This window comes from Aspergillus vadensis, assembly GCF_003184925.1.
Source record: "Aspergillus vadensis CBS 113365 unplaced genomic scaffold BO88scaffold_17, whole genome shotgun sequence".
Lineage (NCBI taxonomy): Eukaryota > Fungi > Ascomycota > Eurotiomycetes > Eurotiales > Aspergillaceae > Aspergillus > Aspergillus vadensis.
The window spans coordinates 218,491-241,608 of record NW_020292055.1 but is presented as its reverse complement, the minus strand read 5'-3'; the positions used below and the strand labels follow the sequence as shown (position 1 = coordinate 241,608).

Here is a 23,118-nt window from a genome sequence, read left to right as displayed (position 1 = left end):
TATTCGCGACAAAAATAGCGTTGCGTCAGCCCATCCAGCCAGAAGGCTGAAACACGCTTGAGACCCTCTTTTTTTACCCTTTTGCTGGGGAAAGCAGCAGTAGCAGCAACAGCAGCAAAAGTAGTAGCAACGGCCCCTCTGAGGGGGCTGCGTCATGCGCGGCTGGGCTTAGTTCTCACGCGCAAATGAGTCCTTTTCCAGCAATGCCACAATTCCTCATTCTCTCTCTCTTCTTCTTCTCCCCCTCCTGTTTCTAAACTTCTCCTGATTCCGCGGTCATTTTCAATCCCTTTCCTTGTCCCTGAATCTCCTTCTTCGCCAATGACTATCCCTCCATCCTAATCACAAATTCCCCGCCCTGTCTGTCCCAATCTCCGCATTTCTCCCTTTCTCCTCCTCCCGTCTTCCCCTCCACTGAGGGGCTCAATTGGCACATCATGCAGTCTATGCAGAGGCAATTTGGCCGACTGATGAAACGGTCGGCCGATGACAGCCAGGTGGCAATTCTGCTCAAGGATTTTGAAGAAGCAGACAAGATCTTGGGACGAGTAAGTCTTATATTATAATTTCTTTTCCCAGCATCATGCTTTAGCGTGTGCACTTCTCCTGCGGGGTGTGATTTGTTGATATCCTTCCGTATCTTGGAACTGACAGCAATTCTTCCGCATTCCAACAGATCATCGATTCCACCAGCGCATGGCGCGATGCTTGGTCGTCTCTCTTGACGCACCAAAATCGAATGCTGAGCGAGTTTGAAGGCCTCTATGCTCCCATCCTCGGCTCCTCCGATTCTTCTGCGCCACAGCCTGCCTTAACCCCACAGGCCACCCTGGCTCGGACCAACAAGCTCCGCGAGCACTATGAAGAACTCCGGAAAGATCTACTAGGGGACCTGGCTGCCATCGATGATCGCATGATCCGACCAGCGTCGCAAGCTAGGGAGTTCATAAGTCCAGTCAAGAAGACCATCAAAAAGCGAGATGATCGAAAGGTACGTATTATCTTGCATGGGGGACCCATAGGAACCCCGTTCCTGGCCTCCCGCTCAGGAACCCGCCCATCAATGCAACCATTACATGCTAATCATGTTCCCATTCTAGTTGGATTTCGAGCGCTACCAAGGGCGCGTAGACAGCTATGCCAAAAAGACGAAGCGATCAGACCGGGACAATGCAGCCCTTGCCAAGGCAGAGAGTGACCTTGCCAAAGCGACCGAGGTACGTGCCACCTACCATCAATTTATCTATAACTAGTTTCTAACGGTCGCAGGACTACCACGCAGCGGACGACCACCTGCGAGAATGCCTACCACCTTTGATCGCCGCTGCATTCTCGCTACTTCCTCGTCTGCTCGCCACACAGATTGAGATCCAAAACACCATGCTCGCCAACTACTATACCGTAGTCCACAACTACTGCCAGGAGACGCAATTCCCCTCCCCGGCTCCCCCCATGGAGCAAGTCATCCAAGAATGGGAACGCGACCACCTCCCCGTCCAACAAGAAGTCGAAGCATTCGGCTGCATCGTCAACGGCAAAACCGTGAAGATGTCCCAAGTCCCCGAGGAATCACGAACCTCCCGCCTCACCAGCCGTCTCCCAGCCATCAACGGATCCCATTTCTCCCGTCGTCCCTCCAACTCAAACTCAAACAGCGAGACCCCTCCACCCAAGCCCCCACGGCCCACTTCACCTTCTGCTACAGCGACAGCCACAGCAATCAGCAACAAAAAGCTCCCCCCACCCCCCAAACCATCCTACGACACCAAACCATCCCCCGTCTTCGAAACCAAACCCCGATTAGCCTCCTCAGCATCCAACAACAACCTGACCATCCCCTCCAGCTACCACCTCTCCCCACAACCATCCTCCTCCCCAGGCACCGAATCCTACTACTCCGCAACCGAGCACGCCCGCACCCCATCCCCAGGCCCCTCATCCTCCGTCGCCGCCCGCGCCGACTACTTCAGCCGCATCCAGCCCTCATCCACCCCATCCAGCGCCATCCGAGCAACTTCCCCCGGCGTGAGTGCCTTGGTCGCCGGGAAAAAGAAGCCCCCGCCGCCGCCCCCACCTCGGGCTAACTCGAACAATGCCATGTACGTGACGGCCCTGTATGACTTTGGAGGTCAAAGTGCTGGAGATTTGGCCTTCCGGGAGGGAGATCGCATCCGGGTCTTGAAGAAGACGGAGAGTACGGATGATTGGTGGGAGGGGGAGTTGCGCGGGGTGAAGGGGAGTTTTCCGGCGAATTATGTGGAGTGATTGTTTTTCTGGTGGTGATGAAGTACATAGCTGGGAGGATGGGTTGTGTGGTGGGTAGGGGTTAGGGGAAGATTGACAGAGTCAAATGTAATCCACATATTTATTCATATTTAGTAGTTAATATCTTGATAGCATTTCCCCTTGTTGGGGGGTTATAGTGGTTGGGGAGTGGATCATAAGGTGTATACACTGTACATGGATTGTCTTCTCTGATTAAGAGGGCAAATACTCATATAGAAGCGAGTCATTGGGCAATGACTTGGTATAAGTTCTGTCATACACACTATTACTAGACTGATTTGTCTCATCATCTGCCACAATCGGTGTTTGTTCAATCTTTAAAACGTAAGTCATGACCAAAAGGATAACCGAAAAGATACAGATAACCCATTCCTAGTAGAACACTCGCTAATGTAGACTTCCTGCTCGCCGACTAAATGAACGCACCCTCGGATGGTGCTCCGTCTGGTATATCGGTGCCCATTCGTCGTCGGCGACTTTCCAGAAACATATCCACCATGCGTTTACTCGAAATGGGCGAGTACATGTTCTGCAATTGACTGTCCTGGCTAGTGACCTCGTGATACCCACTCTCGACACGGACATTCTCGTCTGTCCATCTTCTATTCTCAAAAGGTGCACGTGAAGTCTTGAATTGGGAGGCCTTCGAATCCAATCTGGAAGGCTGTCTCCCATATCCTCTACCCCCTGTTCTCCACCGGGCTTTGTCCGTTGCATCTCTTCTTGGAGTCGGGGACTCTGGGGCTCGATATCGATAATTCAATAGCGCAGGTACTGGTGACAAGGCCATACCATCAGGCCGTGTCTCGACCTGATTAATGAACAAGCTATGCCCGCTGGAGCTGCTTGATACCTTAGGGGTCAAGTCCGCCGGCAGCGGAGGTGGAGCCAGAGTATCTGGTTGCTCCTTCGGGGCAATAATTGTGGTACGTATACTCGATGACCGACTGAACGGACGCGAGAAGTTGTTTCTGGCTGTCACTTTGCAGGTCGTCCACAGGTCTTCGTCTGGTGATGAACTCCAAAAGCCTCGTCTGTCTCGAGATGGGGTTCGGTAAGCGAAATCCGCTGTTTCGTCTTGGATTTGGGCATCTTCTCGATAAGGACGCCTGGTGGGTGTAAGGCATTCAATTCGCTCCATTTGCGTGTGCATCCATTGCTGCCAATCCCCACTCGGTCGTTGCATCGCATCGGGACCCTGGCCAGTATCACGCTTTGGCGAGCTATAGATCGCCCGCTGACTTGCGTATATGGTGGCCACACCCGGTTCATTCGCCAATTCAGGGTCACACTCACCCTGTTTCGGGTCTAATGTGCTGGGCGAGTTTCCACCTGTTGAGCGAGAATAATTACTTGGAGAATCCTCGCTTTCCTCCGGGCTCTGAGACCTTCCCATAGCCACGTTTCCAGTCCCGTCTCTAGAAGCCTCCTTGATGGTGTGTTTGGACGATGCCAGGTTAAAAGAATCAGTATAATTTCCCTGCAGGTGCTTTTGGCCGTGGGTGCGCTGAGCCTGACATAGGACTGTTTCGCAGGGCGTAACTGTGCCCGCATCAGCTGTCGTATAGGAACCGGGGCTCTGAAGTGACTCATCGCTGGCGATCAAACGAATTGTCTTCTTACTACGGCGAGTGTACATTGAGGACACAGGTGTCGGAATTGCGCGATGTTCCTTGACGTGGCCAAGGACGATTTCCTCGCTTGCATTCTCCGTCTTGTTCCCATCGATGCGCCTCATCAGCGCTGAATACAAGCGCTGACTGTCTATCGTACAGTTAGGCTTTGGAGTACGACGAGTGGCCAGTGAAGCATCTTCGGATGAGCCCGGCTTGAGGACGGAGCTGTCTTGTTCGTCTATAACATACAAAGAGCTATGGTCGTCTGCTCTATGTGTTACTACAGTGTTTGCTATCGTCGAGTCCGCCCAGCTTGTTACGCGAGAGCGACTTGTGGCAAGGCTCTCAGAGCTTCCAGACTTCTTGACTCCTGTATATATCACAGTTCCCTCGGTACCTGGTGAGTGGATAAGGACGCTGTCCTCGATGCCAGACTTCAAGAGATCGGATTGCTTTTCGGATATTGACGAGTGCGACCCCTGTGTCCGTTGTTGGTCATTTGAGGGAGATTTCCCTAGAGACACACGGGCCGAGGATGGTCTGGAGAATCCAAACACCTTCTTGATTCCTTTCTTGAGGGACGACGACAGTGATCTAGCTTTGCCGTAGGATATGACGTTAGTGGACCGCTGCGTTGCCGGCGACACGCTTGCTGGCTCTGCGTCTGATACCCCTGAACGGAGTGTTTTCTTGAAGGGTTTGTGCTCTCGCCTTGACTTGGGAACGACTAGTGATGATTTACGTGGTTCAGGCTGATAATTTTCTGGCTGCTGGTAGTGATTGCGTGCCAATTCAATCGCTGCCTCTTGACCCTTAGCACATCGGAGAGCATCAGAATCTCGAGTGTCCCCTCGGAAGAATGACATGGAGCGCCTCAGCGTGCCAGGAGCGCGTGAAATATCCTGAGGCTCTCTCTTTGGCGGGGAATTAATGCTCGGACATCCAGGTGAGGCCAGTCCACGAGATACATGGGAGGAGCGCTGCCAATTCGTGAACATCGATCGGGTCTTGCGGAGCCGCCGATATGAAGAAGGCAAAGTAGCGATCCCGGCATCGAACCCTCCAAACTCCTTGATAGACGGTAGACCAGCTGGAGGGGATAGATCGCCCGCCTTGTCGAGAACAGATTGACGATGATTTTCATTCTCAGCGGAAGCATTGGTAGAATTGAGTGCAACACCTGCAGGGCGATGTTGCCTCTGTGGTACAGCCATTTGACTTGGGCCACCGAGAACATCATACGAGCACTTGGAACGCAGCATCGCTCGAGATGCAGCTGTAGTAGCCTGGAATCTAGCGAGCTCTGGGTCGAAAGGTTCAGTGGATTGGGAACTGTGATGGCTTCTTCTCATGGACCGAGACGATTGCGATCTTCGCAGGGGTTCCATGGTGTATATAGACGACCAATGGAGGATGTATTCGGTGAGGAAGTATAAGAGGTGGACGGTAGAGATGTAAAGGTAATACTCTCATCTGGGGCAGTTATCAGAGAAGGTGGATGTCTATGTCGGTAGAGCAGAGGGAAGGCACGAGTTCCTGCCGAATATGGACATGATGGTTGCACTTGCACTGTCCCTACCACTGCTATCACAATCACTGCATGACACAAATGGCTTGCCATTGAACCGTAATAGCTGTTATCGGAGGATTAGAAACTGATGGTCTGCAAGCCTCCCCATATAGCCCTTTTTCATAGTATGATAGGGTAATGACATGTTTGACACCTATAGTATGGACAATGAAACCAGTAGGTGAAGTATCAGAAAAAGCCATGCCTAACCTTCCGATAACCCAGCACTCTCAAAGTAGCATTTAGTGCACAGCCCGGAGGCTATGCATCTAGTATAACTCCAGCTTGCAAACAGTTCTGTGCCAGCACAATGGCCTTATCGACGATATATACCATGTCCCGTCAGTTATATCTTCATTTTCTGTCTGTACATAGTAAGAAGAAAAGAAGAGTTGGGTTCTTCAGTGAGTGTAAGCAGGTAATACTAGTACTAGATGAATGCATGGACCAATTGTTCATTATTATCCAGTGCATACTCAGTATGTACTAGTAGGCAGGTTACTACTAATTAATTGTCATTGGTGGGACCCGATCGATCCAACAGTATGACTAAATTAGTAGAATTGATGTGTGGTCTTATTCGAGAGAAGCAGATAATTTCATGAAGTATTAGGTGAGCAACCCTCTTAATATTCCTAAGTTACTAGTAAGTATATGTGAAAATATATATCTAGTAGGAGTACACATTATAAACGCAACAGCCTAGTGACACATTCACATATTTATATCAACCCAAACAGCAAGACACCACTAACTAGTACATAAGTATACAATTTAATCCACTAGAAAAGTAGTAATAAGATCGGAACCCAAAGCCGAGCCACATCACCACCACCACTACAGTTATCAGCCAACAAATCCCAGCACGGATGCCTATCATAGCCGAGCGGACGCCAATAATCTTCCCGCGCTGGGATGATGATGACGATGACGACGCCACACCCTCATCCAAGTTCCAACCCACTCCACTTATCCAGATCAACCCAGTGGGCAAGGGGAGGGGGGACGCGTTATGCTTCATCTCGGGAAGACTGGGGCCAGCATACGTCAGATAGTCAATCACCGTGACCGTGCACACAATACACACATACACACGGGTCGCCAGGGTCAACAAGTTGTGATGAGCGGCACCATGATGGCAAAGTAAGTAACTAGGCAACTAATTACTTGGTAATTAGTATCTAAAGATGAGTAGAAGAAAATGAAAGTATGACAGCCTGGCATGTACATGTAAGCCGGTTGAAGCGATGAACATCCGGGATCCGCGCTCTGCAGGGGTCTGGCCCCAAAGTTTTTGTTCCCATTCTCATTCTCCTTCTCCCCAGATGTCACACCGAAGAAGATGGGACGGAGAAGGAAGGGACAAAAAAGCAAGAACCAAGGATCGACAACGGTCTGCAGGCATTAGATACAATTCCGGAGTCCGGAGTTGCGAGGGAGGAGTAAAGTGGACGGACGGTTCGGGACTGTCAGCCGATCATCATCCATCACCCTAATACTTAGGTCTAGCTTCTTTCATGCTCGTTGCTTTTCGTTCTTCTGCCTTCCAGCACTAAAGAAAATAGAACTGAATAAGTTGAAAAGCAAAAGGAAATAGATACCTAGGGCAAATGCATTATTCGATTTTTTGTTTTGAAAAAAGAGGATAATAAATCGTACAATTAGCCGAATGGGTATGGAAATCGACCAACGATATTACAGAGCACACATGACATGACAAAGAAAATGGTACACGGAGGTGTTGGAACCAGACAAAGACGGTATAGAAAGCGAGGAAGGGGGGGAGAAAGGAAGAGGGAAAAAAAGAATAGAAGAATGGCCGGGCGAGAGAAAGAGAAAGAGAGAGATCCAGCCTGCACCCCCTGCGTCCACTGTTGATTGATTCCCAGCGGTGTGTGCGCGTTCCTGCTGTCGGCAGTCCTGGACTGTCGAGCCCAAGCAGCTTTCTCTTTTTCTCTCTCTCGCCATGGCCCCTTCCGGGCCCAGATCATAACCATCCGGCAATCCACCCAGTAGCCCATTAATAAAATATAGATAACCAAAATGCCGTTCCTGAGATTAAATAAGAAGCAAACCCACATGTACACCAGCCTACTCGACCGCCCTCCGCCCTTCCCGCGCTCTGCAATTTTGCCTGGCGAAAAAAGACGGGGAAGAATGGGGGACGAGAGTGGAACAGTGCCAGACCGCCAGGATAAATAAAATCGATAAAGCCGCCCTTCCATGGTATAATAGATGATCGATCAAACTCCCAGCAATGCATCAAGTCAGAGAGCATCAAGCCGCATATGGTAAGCGAGAAGCGAAGCGAAGAGTTGGCGAGATAGGCTCAAAAAATTCCCTGGGCTTGGTCCCAGCCGGCAGGACCCCTAGAAATATGCACAGTGATCCTTTGGGATCTCTGCGCCCGTCCTATTTTAAAGCGCCATGGGATCGTAGCCGTGTCGTCATAGGGAGCGCTCGATCTCCTTGAATGGCGAGTCGTTGAGGATCTCCGATGGAAGGGCTCTCCGGTAGTCTCGGGGCTGGGCAAAGGGAGATGCTGAAAGAGGCCGACGCAGCTTCAATTGCTGTAAATCGCCATGTTAGCGTTGGGGTTCACGTAGATTGCAAGTGAGATGCGGAGGTCCGCTTTAGGGCTGACGACTTACCACACAGTCAGAGCATTTGCCTCCCTGGTAGTTGACGCGACCGCGGCAACCGCGAGGATAATTGGCACAAGAGAACATGGCGATTTTTTTTTTTGTGGGGGAAAGTTGAGAAATGCGCAGATGTTTTTTTTTTGGTAGTCGTGGTTCGAGTGAAGAAGATAAATCCCGTCAAGGGAGCTTTTCTAGGGCTGAGGCTTGCTGTCTCGGAGCGGAGCAGGAAGGGGAAAAAGTACAATAAAAAAAGAAGTGTCAAAAGCACCGGAGACAATGAATAGTAATGAAGGAGAGACAGAGGGGAGGGTTAAAAAAAATTCAAAATAGCCCCAATCGCAAGCCACGGGGCAATTACGTCAAGATCGCAAGGCCGTTGTCTTGCAGCGGCACCAGCAAGGGGAGCGAAAAAAAGGAAGCGTATTTAGGCGCACCGGCCGGGGTCCGTTGAGGTTCTAGCGCTGAGGTTAGGCTGCGCCACTAAAGTGGGTGGTGGATGGGGCGAAGAGAGACACAAAAGTGCAAGAGCGTGCAGCAGTTGACTAGCAAAAAGGAATGAGTGACAAAAGGAGTGCAGGGCAGATAAATCGATCGATCAACGGTCAATTATCACACGGAGGGAAAATGGGATGGAACGTCGAGGAGACCTAAGAGGAAAAGGAGGTAAATTTGAGGGATCTCAGATTTATATCAGTAATGGAGATCTATGCGAAACGGCTTCCAGGAAGATCGGGGTAAAGGGTCGTCGAAGAACGGGCGAGTATTAGTGACAATAAATTCGGAAAGAGAAAAAAAAATGTCAAATAATATAAAGCAAGCTATGCAAATGGTCGTAATAGGCAAAAACAAATATTAATTTTGGGGTACCATGGCATCCAACGGGCCACGGGACGGGGCAAGATGGAGCCCGTGTGTATATTGTTCTGATGCAGCCCTCGAATTGGAACCAGACTTTGTCCAGATACCCGACTGTGTATGGTCAATGATTACTACCTTGTGGTGCTGGTGACAATGGTGGCGATGATGGATACTAGGATACTAGTAAACAAATCATAAACGCCGGGACTCACCATCATCTATCTCAGCATTCGTAATTTGAGTGTACCACAAGGGCCGCCTTCGCTTGCTATCCTGGGCATCACCGACTGCTGGCCTTGGCATAAATTATTTTGCTCCCTGTGATGTTGATGGACTCCCAACGGGCCATTGGTTCTTCGAATGCCCAACAGTGGACTCTTGTGTTTCCCGCCTGGCTGTTCGAAGGTGATCCGGAATGGGGAAAAAGGGAGGGGGCAAAAGAGCGAAGGGGAAAGGGAAAATTTTTTTTTTTTCTTTTTTCTTTTTTTTTTCTTGTTGTTCCCGAACCTACCATACAGTCTGCCCCCATGTAACAACCTGATCGCCCATATGACTCGCAGTTTTGGCCCCTGGGTGAGTGGAGGATGGATGACTTGATTGCAGGGCGGCGTGGGCCCTGTCAAAAAAGTGATTTTCACGACTCAACCATGCATCGCAATGCAGCTGGTGTTGTCGACCTGGTCGCTTAAGATAGAGAAGCAGATAATAAATGGGGGACCCACTGGTACCAACAGCCGGCATCGTAGCAGCCCATGGAGTTTCGAATAGATGAGGGTAATAGAGCCGTAGCAGCAGAGTCTGGATCTTGGGCCCGAACCGTCGCACCAAGAAAGTTTCCACAGTTTCTGGAACGTCGACTGAGCTTCTTCTCCTTTTCTCTCACAGTTTCCCTTCTCTCCCCCTTTGCCCCTTTCGGAGTTGGCCCCCTCTTCTCACAGTCTCACCCCTTTTGCCCTCTTTAGTGCGCAGTCAGCTGTCGGAAGACACGGGTGAAGTGACCAATGAAAGGGCGGTTTTACTGTCTGGTCTTTGTCCTCACCCTGGCATTGCCTTGATCCATGGCATTCATTGTTACTTCAATCGGGTGAGTCAGAAGACAACCTGAGTAGAGTCTGGATGACACCGAACGGTCCTCCGCGTCTTCCCTGGTTGCGCATCCTTGTCTTCCGTTGTGTTACCTCTGTTGATCACCCCTCAATTGCCTTGTTTTGTGGTGATCATTATTGCTTTTCCAATACATTCTGCCTGTTCGCCTCTCTTATTCGGGCCTTTTAATTTTTCTTTTTCTTTTCTTTTTCTTTCTTTAGTTTAAAAGGGAGTAGTCTCGGTAAGAGTCAAGTGGGAGTCACTAGGTTCCGCACCGCTGGGTTGGCAAAAGTGGGGGGAGGCCTGATTGATGCCTGCCGCAAAGCCGTGGACGGTAAATCCGTAAAGCCTAGCTTTCCCACAGCCTAGCTGAGCCTGAGAGAGGAGGGGCAGGGTATGATTGTGTCTCAGAAGCAGCCAGCCAATTCAGTTCAGTTCAGTCCAGTGCAAAAGGAATACGATCCGCAATTCAGCCTTGTTCATGGCCATCGGGGTCAGGATCCGTCCAGCATGTGCTGCTTAATCCAGTAGTGGACAGGTTGAAGCCGACAGACCCAAGGGAAATAAATCCTGTCAGGTGAGCCTGGGTTCTTCCAGGCTTCCGCAATTGGTCCGCCTGCACAGAAATGCCGTGCCCAGCCATCGGTTTCAGCGAACCTGACAGTAGTAGGTAATCACAACGAGCGCCAGAGAGTTCTGTTCCAGGGCCGATCCAGCAGACATCCCGGGCCGGAGGGTCCAGACCTGGACCGTCATTGTGCGGTACGGCCGAAGGCTGGTGATGTATGGCTGAGCACAGCATCCATCGATCAAGATGCGGAAAGTAAGAGGAGGGGGGGATAGTAGTATGAGGAGGGGAAATGGAAGCATCGGGAAACTTGATCTATGGTGGTCACTTGACCTCCAAAGGATCATGTGCCTGTAGGCTACACGGATGGTCGCATTGGTTATCTCTACTTTACTACACTGTGATATTTAGTAGGTACTAGAAAGTTGTTCTGAATTGCATTCTATAGTTCCAAGTTGGGTGTTATTACTCTCTTTCCATTCTGCCTAATCCCGCTTCTGAAGCGGATTTATTGGGGACGACTCATTGATGCTCTACCACTGCCTCATTTTTGTGTACTCGGTAGGACTAGCCGGTCTTGACGGACTACCCTCAACTCCGTTGACCGCAATAATATACAGGCTACTACTGACTACTAATCAATAATTCCATGACCCGGTGTGCACTTGCATGTGTTCTTCCTGCCACCATCCGGCAAGTAAGACCAATCCGATCTCTCACACAATCACAAGATAGTTGGAGAGGGCCGAAGCAGAGTCTTGGCGAAGCCTGTGATAATTTGTTTGATTTCTATATTATAGATATGAATCAATTACTTAATTATCAGTTATTACAGACCCAGACCACTTATACGCACCGTATGATAACTCAGTGTGGACATCTCCAGCAGCAAATTACCGTCCATTAATCCCCATTAATGAGCAGCAAATTACCACCCTTTCCATAGATTAAACCTTGCAGCGTAGATTAATATCAAGCGTATATTAAAGAAAAACCAGCATCGTCACCATCTTTCATCATCACCAGACTGACGACCACTACCAAGCCGCTGTAACCGAATCCGGTCGGACGACGGTGTGCGTCGGTTACTAATTGGTTTCACCAGTGAGCAAAAAGAGCGGACCCTCTCTTCCTCCAACAACTCAGAAATGCATCCATCTCTTACCACCATTGACTACTAGACACGAGTAGTTCAGCTGCACGATGAAAAACCCTTTCTTTAGCGTCGTTTTTGGTGGTCTCACTTGCTTCGCTTCCATGGAGCGGGCAGCCCGTCCGTCCCTCTCATTAGCTATTTTGCCTTTCTGCCCTTGTTTCTTAATTACCTCGGGACTGGCCCGCTCTGCAACAAAACCCGCCCTTCTAATTAAATATTATGTATTAGATATTTTATCTATCTATTCAGCAATCAATCTATCCTATATAACCGAAGCAGGTCTTCAGCTTGGCCCTTGAGGATCGACCAACCGTGCAATTACTCCCACTTTGCTTGGACGGCAAACGGCAAGCCATCGACTAACTAGTAGACGAGTCTGGATGCCCATCTGGAAGGAATCCATACCCACTGACTGGGTCGCAAGGCTAGATACGACCAAGCCCGTCAGACGGTCAGTGTCCCGATCTAACCGGGGCCAAACTTTCTTCTGTAACGGCTCCATCGTCTCCGGGCACTACTAGGTTGTGTCGCCGGCTGGAATTTGGGAATCCTAGAACGGAAGCCCAGAGCAGCGGAAGCACACAGTGTGGCTTGTACACCTTGCAACTAATCACCAACCCCCGCCCAGGAATCCTTTACTCCTTGGGAAGAAATTTGGTGTCTAGATTGTCGATCTGCTTTGAGCCTCTTCATCCGTGCCGGTCCTTCCTCTTTCCGTCTTCATTGGCATTGTTCCCGACCGTTCTAGATTCGGCTCCCAGTCAGCTGACCCGGTGCAGAGGCAAATCCAATGTTATAGCTTGCTGGGTCCCACTGCAGGTATGGATCCAATACGATGTCGCCGTGAATGCAGTGCCGCCGTCTCAGATGGACGAGGATGTGAGTTATGCTGCGCCGAACGACCTTGAAACGATTATTCACCGGCGGTCAAAATGTTATCATCGTTTGATGGTGAAATCCGAAATAGCCCATGAGATCTAGGAAAATCACCCGTTCGTATTGACTTTGCATCTGCTACGGGAGATCGGGATGATCCACATGGGCCACAGTTTCAGGAAAACTCCGCAGAGCTGCAGGTCTGCAACGCATCTTCAAACGTTAAAGAACGATTGGAGCACGAGCCACGCCCCCAGAAGTCCTACCGCCGATGCAAGTAACAGGCCGTTTCCCTCCCAGGTCAAGGCTAGGTACGCCAAAAAGCCCACCGCAAGTTCCTTTCGTCGCGCTGCATCTCGTTTAGTCTCCCATTCTGGATCGATCGGGAAAGGGACACCCATTTGCGTGGTATCTTCTGGAAGCACGGACTGCGCCGGGATAGAAACGGCCAAGGCGACCGCGCGATGATCGGAGGTTGGGAATAACGGCAGAGCATCATATTTTAGAGGTTTGACCTGACCTCGCTTGCTCGTGCCCGGTGGAGAATCCAGATACAACACACGGTCGCACCAACTGGGCCAGCGGGTCCTTGTCCACTTCCAATCTGGGCGTGCATTATCTGCCGTTGGATCACTTGCTGCCTGGCGTGCTGCCAACGTATACTTGTACGTTGGGGGGAATGTGATCGGGGCTTCGGAGAGTCCGTGGAAACACCGAGACTGTTCCATCTCGCGGGAAAGCTGATCTTGTTTCAAGAGATGTGAGTAGTGCTGAGGGTCGGAAGGGTCTACATCCGCTCGCGGGAATCGGCTATGGTCGTCTGGTCGCGGCGATACGTTGGAGGTACGGTAATTAAGATCACCCGCTAGGAAGAGGTAGCTTGTAGGCGTGTAGATGCCCTGATGGCCTTCCTGGGATTGCCGCAGCAGGGGCGCATTTTCCTCCGCGTTGGCTGTGTCGGGGATTTCCCCACCTGCGGCAGGTGAGTAGCTGAAGACCAATCTCTCGACCAAGCTGCGCCAGTCTGCGTTCCTACGCTCGACAGCATACTCCATGGGGGCGAGGTGCGCAGCAGCGAAAGTGAGGTTCAAAGGATCCCCGGCTCCTGCTGCGCCTCTGTAGGCAATCCGCGCCCCCACGGCACCCTTGTTGCCCATGTCTTGGAAGCCAAATCCTACACGGGCGGTATCAATGGATGAGACTTGGTCAGCGACATCCGAACGAGCGAAGACCATCAGACCGGTCATGCCGGAATTGTCGGTAACCAGATTGACGTAATGGACATCCCAGTACTGGGCAACTGCGCGATCCACCACCTGTGTCAGAGCCGAGAAGTATGGCGTTAGAAACGATCCTCCGAGAAAGGCATAGGCGATAGGAGCTATTTCCTGCAGGGAGAGCACGATGAGTTCCGGGGCTGCGGGCGAGCTGGAACCATCGGTGCGGGGTAAGGCATCGAAGAAATGGCAGGAGAAGCGGTCGATATCGACAGGGTTTCGAGCGCAATTGAACGTGAGGATGTAGAGCAAGAGCGAATCCATTGTGTGGGAGGGTTTCGGTGGAGTTAGTCTTGTTTCATGAGATGTCCAAGAGTCAACAACGAAGACCGAGCGTATAATGCGAAATGAGAGAAAGCGAAGGTTGAGATTGAAAGAGATCTTGGAGAGCTGGCACGGTGGACATGTGACGATCAGTGGATCCGTTGCCGGGGAATGAGATCATTGCTGCCATCGATCTATCACCACCTCATCATCACCACCACCACCAAACACTGCGCAACAAAATAGCAACATGAAAACGCAGTGTGGTGCTTTAGTATAGTCTGATTCATTTTTGTATTATCTTTCCATCATCTCATAGCTGTTATTTGACGCTTACCCGCGCCAGTAACACCTGTTCTAGAGCTTCCCTTGCAACCCGTCGGTCAATTCCACCAACAACATCCCTTCAGCCACATCCTCCTCTTCATCTTCCATCTCATACGCCCATTGTGCTTGCCCTGCGCGAGGACTGCGCACCTCCACCTCCATCTTCATCTGCTTGATAAACGCTATCACCTGGTTCTCAGCTACACGATCCCCGGTCGACACAAGCACTTCAATCAACTTTCCGGATAGAGGAAGGACAATGTGTCGCGGGTTGCTCATGTCTCCGCGGCGATGAGCAGATGAAAATAGAGCAGATGCTGTGGTTGAAGTGGCTGCCAGTTCCAGCCGATAAGCACTGGAAGAATTGGGTGTCTGGTACTCGATATCCGCTGCAAGCGAAGTCGGAAAGTCATTCCGCAGCACGCGTGTTAGTTGGAGATGATGTTGCTGTGACTTGTCAGACGCTTCCACTGGTGTGAGACTGATTGACCATGCATCCCCTCGCCGGAATAGAAGATTCGAAGAAGGCACGCTAGGCAATACAGAGGGACGCTGTCCCTGTACAGGTGCCTGAGTACGGACCGATCGGGAGACAATTGTTCCCTGCTGGAGCACTTGATCCAGACTGGACTCCAGCCATTGTGTGTCAATCCTTCCAGAAAGGAAATCTTCCTGAGCAACAACCCCTCTCAGCAATTCCAAGTTGGTCCGGACACCAGCCACTGTTGTGTCTGCAAGCACTCGCCGGGCCTTGAGCACTGCTGCCTCCCAGGTAGATGCAGTGACAATAATCTTAGCAAGTAAGTTATCCAGCTGCGCCCCTACCACAACAGGACTGGCTCCAGCAGCACGAACATGAGTATCAACTCTCACGCCACGGCCACTCGGAACAACCAATTCAGTCACCTTCCCAACACTCAGGGCAAACTGATTGCTCGGATCTTCCGCACACAACCGGAGCTGAATCGAACAAGCCATAGGCGTATCCAACCCTCCATCCCCAAGCCCAACCTCCGCCAGCGTACACCTCATCGCCAGCTTCAACTGAGCCAGCACAAGATCCACCCCCATAACCTCCTCCGTAACCGTATGTTCAACCTGTAACCTAGGGTTAATCTCCAAGAAATAAAACTCCCCACTCCCCTCATTAACCAAAAACTCCACCGTCCCCAAAGACCTATACCTAATGGCCCTCCCCATCCTCACCGCAGCATCCACCACTTTTTTCACAAGCCCCCGATCCCCAATCACCGACGGCGCAATCTCAACCACCTTCTGAAACCTTCTCTGCACACTGCAATCCCTCTCCCACAGATGCCTCACCTCCCTCCCATCCCCAACAATCTGCACCTCCACATGTCGAAACCCCTTCACGGCCGCCTTCTCCACAAACACCGTCCCAGACGGCGACTCATTCACCGCGCCCCTCACCGCACCCTCCAACCCCTCATCCCCATATACAAGCCGAATCCCCCGTCCCCCACCCCCATCCACTGCTTTCACCATAACAGGATACTGCACTTGCTTCGCGAATGCCCGCACCTCCGCAACATCTGCCGTCGGCTGCGCCATCGCCGGCAACACAGGGACGTCGCATTCCACGGCTAGTCGCTTGGCTTGCAACTTATCCCCTGTGCGAGCTAGTACTGAGCTGCCCGGGCCTATGACAGTAATGCCAACGTCTTGTAAACGGGCTGCGAAGTCGGCGCTTTCGCTGAGGAAGCCGTAGCCGGGGTGGACGGCGTCGATGGCATGCTCCTGGGCTAGATGCACCAAGTACGGGATGTCGAGGTATGTTGACACTGATGGGATGAGAAGTGCTTTATCTGGGTGAGCGCAGTCGCAGTGCGAGGTGTCATCTTCTGTGTAGATGGCGTATACTTCTATGGGTGGGGAAAGCTCGCGAGCGGCTTGGATGATGCGGACGGCGATTTCGCCTCTGTTGCTTGTCAGTTCGGTGTAATGTGGAGATTAGGCAATGGCTTACCTGTTGGCGACGAGAAGTCGTCGGAAGGGTTTAGACGATGTCATCATGGTACTGGTATGTTGTAGTGAAAGATTGATGGATTTGAATGCATAGATAGGTAGATTGGATTGACTTGTTGTATGTCTGGAATGGGGTTGGTTGCATTCCTCGGACCTCGGAATTAAGAGGTCGTTGCACTCATAGATATGATCTTACCCCTCATGAGGGACAAACCCGCTGCAGTAACACGCAAGGGGGAGAATTCGCAATTGAAAATAAGCTCAACAACCACAGCTTGAATAAAAGACATGAATATAACATAATAATCGAACCACATCATGTCCGACAAAACCGACAAACCCCCCAAAGAGGACGCCCCCTCGCGCAACCAAGCCACCAAACGCCTCCGCCAACTCTCCGCACAGGTACTATCACCCGACTACTCCGACGTGCTCTCCCACATCAACACACTCCGCACACTAGCCTCCACCCCGGACCCATCTCGCAGAGGATACATTCGCCAAAAGCAAGCCGGGAAGCTATGGGTTCGTGAACGCCTCGAACAACTTCTCGATCCCGACAGCTTCCAAGAAATCGGCTCGCTCTCGGGTACTGTAACATGGGAGAAAACTGGGCCTATGCGTGAGAAGCCCGTTGCCTTTACCCCAAGTAACAATGTCCAGGGTATGGGGAAATTGCGGGGTCGGAAAGTCCTACTAACTGCGGATGATTTCACTCTGCGGAGTGGACATGCGGATGGTGCTTCGCATGGGAAAACGATATATTTGGAGAAGCTGGCATTGGCGCTGAGGTTGCCGGTTGTTAAATTGGTGGATGGGAGTTCGGGAGGAGGCAGTGTTACTACGATTCGGACGGCTGGGTGGAGTTATTTGCCGTATGTGTCGATGTATAGGCATGTCGTCGAGCAGTTGAATCAGGGGATTCCGAATTTGGGGGCTGTGGTTGGGCCGGCTGTATGTATCTCCCCTCATTTGTGTCGCTAAAGTGAGGGTATTTCAGCTGACAATGGCGTATAGATTGGATTGGGAGCTGCGCGAGTAGTGTCCTGTCATTTTTCCGTCATGGCGGCGGATGTGGGATCGCTCTTTAACGCAGGTCCGGAAGTAGTCAAGGGAGCCACGTTCGAGGAAGGGCTGGACTTCCAGACTCTAGGTGGCCCGATGATACATTGCACTAACGGGACCATCGACAACCTAGCCGCCAACGAAGCCGAGTGCTACGAGCAGCTGCGCACCGTGTTGAGCTACCTGCCCAACTCTGGGCGGGAAGCACCACCGGTTATTGCTGCTGATGATCCAGAAGATAGGGAGGATGAGGCACTGCGCCGGATCATCCCCCGACGGCAGACGCGCATGTACAACCCGTGGACTATTATCACCAGCGTCGTGGACAAGGGGTCATGGTTCGAGATTGGTGCGCTCTGGGGTCGCACTGCTATCGGGGGTCTGGCACGCCTGGGAGGGAGGCCGGTGGGCGTGATATCGCTCAATTGTGAGGTGAATGGGGGAGCTCTGGATGCAGCAGGGAGTCAGAAGCTCGCGCGCTTACTGAAGCTCTGTGATGTGATGAATCTGCCTGTTTTGCAGTTCATTGACGTTCGTAAGTGATACGCTATGTTCTTCCCTTTAGGAGTATCTTCGCTGACCCTATATAGCGGGGTATGCTATCGGCACCGTTGCTGAACGAACCGCGACTATGCGCTGGGGTGTGGAACTAGGCAAGACATATTTCACCACGACGATGCCCCTGTTCAATGTCATTACGCGACGAGCCTATGGTGTGGCTGGAGGTCTTATGCTTGGAGCGCGCGATCCGGTCATGCAAGTGGCTTGGCCATCCGGTCAATGGGGGTCCTTGCCATTGGAAGGTGGGATCGAGGTCGCACATCGTCACGAGTTGCGCGAAGCGGAGAAACTAGGCCAAAAGGAAGCCCGGTATAAAGAGCTGGAGGAGGAGTACCGACGCTTGATGAACCCAGTGCGGACGGCAAATGCATTTGGCGTCGAGGAAATCATCGACCCGAAGGATACTCGTCGGGTGTGTTGCGCATGGGCGCAACATGTATATGAGGTTATGATACCGGAGAGACTGGCCGATCGTGCAGCAGGGAAGATTCAGCCTGTTTTTATGTAGGCTGTTAGTTATGCCCTCTGGTGTTGTAGGCTGCAAAGTGGAAGATACAATCATTTCCCGCTAGTAGTACCTCGTTAGCTTGTGGACAGGGGATGCAGTATATAACCGAGACCACCAAGAGCAAACAAATTAAAACATCCAATATACGAGATTACCCTCTCGTCCCTGGAAATCCCCACTAAGCGTTCATTTCGGTTAAATCCGATGGTGTCTGACAGCCAAGTGGGGAGCAAGCAAGCAAAAGCAATCAAGTCCCTGAGGGGTCGCCCGGAGGTTCGGAAATTAAATCAATCTCAGGGTCCATCAATTAAGCAGTAAATAGATAATAAAGAATTTACCCCCTTCACCACCATGTAGCTTTTATAAAATATCTCTGAACCCAAAAGTATCACTGTACTAACCATCGTACAACAAATACACAAATCATGAACTTCACTATCATCAACGGCCAAATCTACACCCCGGGCCTAGCCATCATCGATGCTCCACAGCCCTATACTCCCCTCGGAGGAGGTATGTCCATCCATCCACCCCCAAACCACCCACCACCCAACTAAACATAAGAAAAAACACAGACACCCTCCAAATCGCCATCGACACCTCCGGCGACGGCCAACTCACCTCTTCCAGTTCCTCCTCCTCCACCGCATTCCACAGCCTCAACCTCTTCCTCACGTCCACAAGCACTCACAAAAACCTCACCATATCGAACGGCACCACTCCCTCTGCCAACAACACCTACGTGGGGCCCGTGCTGGACCTCGAGCCCTCGTCCACCGTCAAGCACGTGAACTGGATCTGGCCGGCTTGTTTTGTGGGTAGTGGCGGGGATAAATCCCCCCGGGGAGATTATAATGTCTCCGTGCATCAGAATTTCCGGTGGGAGGGGACGGATTACTATACGGTGTTTGAGTTGCCGATATCGGTGACGAATGCTATTGGGGAGAGTGAGGAGAGGGTGGATTGTGCGGTGTTGGAGAATGAGTGGGTGGGGTGGGAGGTGTTGAGGGAGAGTAATGAGACGTTGCCGGGGCAGCCTTGGGTGAGTGGAAGTGGGAATGGGAGTGAGGGTGGAAGTGGGAGTGGAGGGGGTGATGAGAGTACTAGTGGGAGTTTGGGAAGGAGGGGGTATAGAGCTGGGGTTATGGGGTGGGTTGTGTTGGGGTTGGTCATGGGGTTTGTTATGTGTTGATTTTAATGGGTGGGGGAGGACGTTCAATTGGTGTGTTATAATAATGTTAATAATATTCGGATTGTCTGTAGTGTTGGCAGGCTTGATACTTCATATGGTTGTTTGTCATTGGTTTATTAAAGTCAAATACATAGGTAGTAGCTCTCAAACTCCGATCCAAATTGAACGCTCATCATCAAAGATAGGAAGTACACTAGACAATCTCCAGCCCAGTATACATACAACAGACGCATCGTGGCGGTCGTGAACAAATGACCAAAGGTGTTAAGACAGGAAGAGAAGATAGAAGCAAAGAACCAAAGGAGGGGAGTGGATAGAATGAAGCCCAGTGGGACTCATCATGCACGCCTCATCCAATACCGGGTTGGTTCGGATTAAATGGAAGGCCGACGGTCGCCCCAAAGCCCAACGATACCCATGGCAAGTGCAAGTCCAGAGAAGACAGCTCGCACCTGCTGGAATCGACGCTCCGTGTTCATCTCCTTCTGCACACTTTCACCGTTGACATTCTCCTCTGCCTCGACCACCACGATGTCCTCATCCTTCTTCTGCTTCTGGACGGTCAGGCAGCCACATCCGGTGTCCTGCAGAACGGACTGAATCCAAGCTACGAAGCCATCCTGGCCGTGGAACCAATAGTCGAAAACATAAGAGCCGACGGTCGAGGTAACGCACATCCAGATCAGATAAGGGTGCTTGCGCTGTTTAGAAGACAGGCTATACGCGAATAGGAGACATCCGTTGGCGATATTGGTCAGTCGCAAACCATGTTTACGGTTCAACCGCTTGACCTCGTTGAGGGACCGGGACGCAGTGGTAGCAGTGGGAAGAAGACTCAGGGAGGGGATGGCGACACTGGAAGCGGAGTATGACATGCCCTAGAGGTGATACATTGCGCGTCAGTTGGCGGTTTACCAGCTTTGATAAGAACTAGCCGAGAAGGCTCAAGATCTTCGCAACAGGTCATAGAAATCATACCGTGAGCAGTCCCAGGGACACTGTGCCAACGAACTTCGAGACAGTGATGGGACACGCCATGGTGATCGCGGGACGGAAGTCAATGCTGCAACAGGAATGTTGTGACTTGAAAGATTTATTTAACCCAAGGAGGATGTATAATCACTTTTCGAGGCGCCTGATAGAATGATTTGTTGATTGAAGGCGTGGTGCGCTTAGAACTTCAAGGCGGGTGCAAAGATAAGGCCATAGAAAAGTTCGCGATGGCAGAAGAAGTGACGTTGTTGCATGCCTGAGGCTGACGGAGACATGTCAGCCAATCACCAGCTCGCTGTTAACATCCCGCGACGCATCCGAAGCTAGTCCTATTCCAGCTAGCTCTTTCAAGTCATGTCTCTCACAGAACTAAGCCTAAAGGAGGCACAAAGAGTGGATTCTCCCAGAACTAACCTACCGAATAGAGTTTAGATCCGATTAGTATTCAAGACGAGAAGCCGAGGCTTGGACTCGGAGTAACCGTCGGATTGCGGAGATTCCATCCAACGACCATCCGGGGTTTCCATTATATCAACTATCTGGGTAACCTGAAAATCGCCAAGCAGCGACTTCACAAGATCGTCCTTCTCATACATACCGTGTATATATTTACATAATATTTTTACCATGTCCCTCCCCAAAGAAGCCTACCTAAGTAACACGTGGAAGGATGGCCTGTTCAGTGAGTCGGCCCGTGGCGGTCACCACATGCTCTGGCGGTCACTGACAACCAGCAGCAAACAAGGTCGTCTTCTGTACAGGAGGCGCAGGAACCATTTGCAGCGCGCAGGTTCGTGCTCTGGTTCATTTAGGTGCCAATGCATGCATTATTGGCCGAAATGTCGAAAAGACCGAGAAAGCAGCCCAGGACATTGCAACTGCTCGTCCGGGTGCTAAGGTCATTGGCATTGGTGCAGTGGATGTACGGAAGTTGGACAGTCTTCAAGCTGCAGCAGATCGCTGTGCTCAGGAGCTGGGTGGTATTGACTATGTCATGTAAGTGTCACTTGGTTTTAGCTGGGACTCTACTAAACTGGGTTAAAACTACCCAGTGCTGGGGCGGCCGGAAACTTTCTAGCCTCGATCAACCAGCTCTCAGCGAATGCTTTCAAATCGGTCATCGACATTGACGTTCTGGGATCCTACAACACCCTCAAAGCGACAATCCCATACCTTGTTGAGTCGGCTAAGAAGCACAGAATGGACTCCGAATCTCGTAAGTGGACGATATCGCGATATTCGCGGTAAGGGCTAACATCAGGCCATCATCAGTCAAACCCTCTGCAGCAGGAACTGGAGGACGTATCATCTTTGTTAGCGCCACTCTCCACTATCGTACGGCACCTTTCCAGACGCACGTCTCGGTCGCCAAGGCAGGCGTGGATGCGCTGTCTCACAGTGTGGCCATCGAGTTTGGCCCTCTGGGTGTCACTTCTAATATCATTGCGCCCGGACCCATTGCTTCGACAGAGGTTTGTCTTTGTCCCTCATATTCGTATAGATACGCACATCTAACTTTTATCGTAGGGCCTCGATCGTCTCCTTCCTAGTGATACGAAGGACACTTACATCAAGTCACAGCCGCTTGGCCGAGTCGGCTCTGTGCGCGACATCGCAGATGCCACCGTATATCTCTTTGCGGACACTGGCAGTTATGTCAGTGGCCAAACTTTAGTGGGTGAGTCTCATTTATTCAGATTCATCATAGAATAGTATGTTAACACCGTTGTAGTTGACGGCGCATCCTGGCGGATGTCGACCACTGGGGCAACATCGGGTAAACTTGCGTATCCCGATTTCCTTCTTTCGGGCAACCCCGTCCCCAACGTCAAAGGCCAGAAGAAGTCTAAGCTGTAGAGTTTTGTCTTCCTTTCTGAGCACAGGAGAGACATTGTCTTGGTTTGCTATCTCCCATAGAGAGTACTCTTTGTTCCCCGGGTTGGTACATACTATACTCTAGATAAAGAAGTCTTTAAGAAAGGAACAAAGGCACAGTGTGCTCCAGCTCTGTACTTAGACTCCATGTTTCATCGGGACATATAATAAAGACTATTTACAGTTTCAAGACAATGCCTTGCTTCGGCACCATTCAACGTAAGATAATCACTGAGCAGCCACCCAATGCATGAAAGCAACAATGGGCTGGCTTATTAGTATGCCGGTAGCCCAAGTTGTTAAGCCCAAGACGAATGAAAGTCTGGAATGCGAACTACCTGCTACACCGTTAACTCTCTGATGAAATCGTACTCGAATATCTAGCCTCACGTCCAGCACGAGCAAAGGCACT

The 23,118-nt window shown here is 51.1% G+C and overlaps 10 protein-coding genes across 10 annotated transcripts; 4 read left to right on the top strand and 6 right to left on the bottom strand.

Annotated features, from left to right (window-relative positions):
- Positions 1 to 156: 156 nt before the first annotated feature.
- BO88DRAFT_445000 (BAR and SH3 domain-containing protein) lies at positions 157 to 2,539 on the top strand. The gene is made up of 4 exons (XM_025710161.1): positions 157 to 548; positions 677 to 991; positions 1,101 to 1,217; positions 1,270 to 2,539. The coding sequence occupies exons 1-4, from the start codon at positions 438 to 440 to the stop codon at positions 2,263 to 2,265; spliced, it is 1,539 nt and encodes a 512-aa protein (XP_025561089.1). The 5' UTR covers positions 157 to 437; the 3' UTR covers positions 2,266 to 2,539.
- A 159-nt stretch (positions 2,540 to 2,698) lies between these two features.
- BO88DRAFT_465765 (uncharacterized protein) lies at positions 2,699 to 5,290 on the bottom strand (the record flags this gene model as incomplete). The annotated part of the gene is made up of 1 exon (XM_025711430.1): positions 2,699 to 5,290. One exon carries the CDS (start codon positions 5,288 to 5,290, stop codon positions 2,699 to 2,701), a length of 2,592 nt encoding a protein of 863 aa, XP_025561088.1.
- Positions 5,291 to 6,830: 1,540 nt separating this feature from the next.
- Positions 6,831 to 7,808, bottom strand: BO88DRAFT_79646 (uncharacterized protein). Its single transcript, XM_025713146.1, has one exon. It carries the CDS (start codon positions 7,695 to 7,697, stop codon positions 7,134 to 7,136), a length of 564 nt encoding a protein of 187 aa, XP_025561087.1. The 5' UTR covers positions 7,698 to 7,808; the 3' UTR covers positions 6,831 to 7,133.
- Positions 7,809 to 7,919: 111 nt separating this feature from the next.
- BO88DRAFT_455307 (uncharacterized protein) lies at positions 7,920 to 8,201 on the bottom strand (the record flags this gene model as incomplete). Its single annotated transcript, XM_025710860.1, has 2 exons — positions 7,920 to 8,042; positions 8,124 to 8,201. The coding sequence occupies 2 exons, from the start codon at positions 8,199 to 8,201 to the stop codon at positions 7,920 to 7,922; spliced, it is 201 nt and encodes a 66-aa protein (XP_025561086.1).
- Positions 8,202 to 12,477: 4,276 nt separating this feature from the next.
- Positions 12,478 to 14,378, bottom strand: BO88DRAFT_79623 (putative inositol 5-phosphatase). The gene has a single exon (XM_025713145.1). The coding sequence runs from the start codon at positions 14,197 to 14,199 to the stop codon at positions 12,874 to 12,876; it is 1,326 nt and encodes a 441-aa protein (XP_025561085.1). The 5' UTR covers positions 14,200 to 14,378; the 3' UTR covers positions 12,478 to 12,873.
- Positions 14,379 to 14,556: 178 nt separating this feature from the next.
- Positions 14,557 to 16,631, bottom strand: BO88DRAFT_391698 (putative pyruvate carboxylase; the record flags this gene model as incomplete). Its single annotated transcript, XM_025705019.1, has 2 exons — positions 16,514 to 16,631; positions 14,557 to 16,465 (listed from the first exon to the last, which is right to left on the bottom strand). The coding sequence occupies exons 1-2, from the start codon at positions 16,558 to 16,560 to the stop codon at positions 14,557 to 14,559; spliced, it is 1,956 nt and encodes a 651-aa protein (XP_025561084.1). The 5' UTR covers positions 16,561 to 16,631.
- A 131-nt stretch (positions 16,632 to 16,762) lies between these two features.
- Positions 16,763 to 18,793, top strand: BO88DRAFT_436646 (acyl-CoA carboxylase subunit beta). Its single transcript, XM_025709578.1, has 3 exons — positions 16,763 to 17,466; positions 17,530 to 18,112; positions 18,168 to 18,793. Exons 1-3 carry the CDS (start codon positions 16,831 to 16,833, stop codon positions 18,644 to 18,646), a joined length of 1,698 nt encoding a protein of 565 aa, XP_025561083.1. The 5' UTR covers positions 16,763 to 16,830; the 3' UTR covers positions 18,647 to 18,793.
- Positions 18,794 to 19,071: 278 nt separating this feature from the next.
- BO88DRAFT_436645 (uncharacterized protein) lies at positions 19,072 to 19,838 on the top strand (the record flags this gene model as incomplete). Its single annotated transcript, XM_025709577.1, has 2 exons — positions 19,072 to 19,159; positions 19,222 to 19,838. 2 exons carry the CDS (start codon positions 19,072 to 19,074, stop codon positions 19,836 to 19,838), a joined length of 705 nt encoding a protein of 234 aa, XP_025561082.1.
- A 72-nt stretch (positions 19,839 to 19,910) lies between these two features.
- BO88DRAFT_406183 (uncharacterized protein) lies at positions 19,911 to 21,040 on the bottom strand. The gene is made up of 2 exons (XM_025707095.1): positions 20,817 to 21,040; positions 19,911 to 20,716 (listed from the first exon to the last, which is right to left on the bottom strand). Exons 1-2 carry the CDS (start codon positions 20,874 to 20,876, stop codon positions 20,213 to 20,215), a joined length of 564 nt encoding a protein of 187 aa, XP_025561081.1. The 5' UTR covers positions 20,877 to 21,040; the 3' UTR covers positions 19,911 to 20,212.
- A 298-nt stretch (positions 21,041 to 21,338) lies between these two features.
- Positions 21,339 to 22,879, top strand: BO88DRAFT_406181 (SDR family oxidoreductase). The gene is made up of 6 exons (XM_025707094.1): positions 21,339 to 21,513; positions 21,569 to 21,827; positions 21,884 to 22,047; positions 22,104 to 22,303; positions 22,359 to 22,509; positions 22,564 to 22,879. Exons 1-6 carry the CDS (start codon positions 21,459 to 21,461, stop codon positions 22,686 to 22,688), a joined length of 954 nt encoding a protein of 317 aa, XP_025561080.1. The 5' UTR covers positions 21,339 to 21,458; the 3' UTR covers positions 22,689 to 22,879.
- Positions 22,880 to 23,118: the final 239 nt, after the last annotated feature.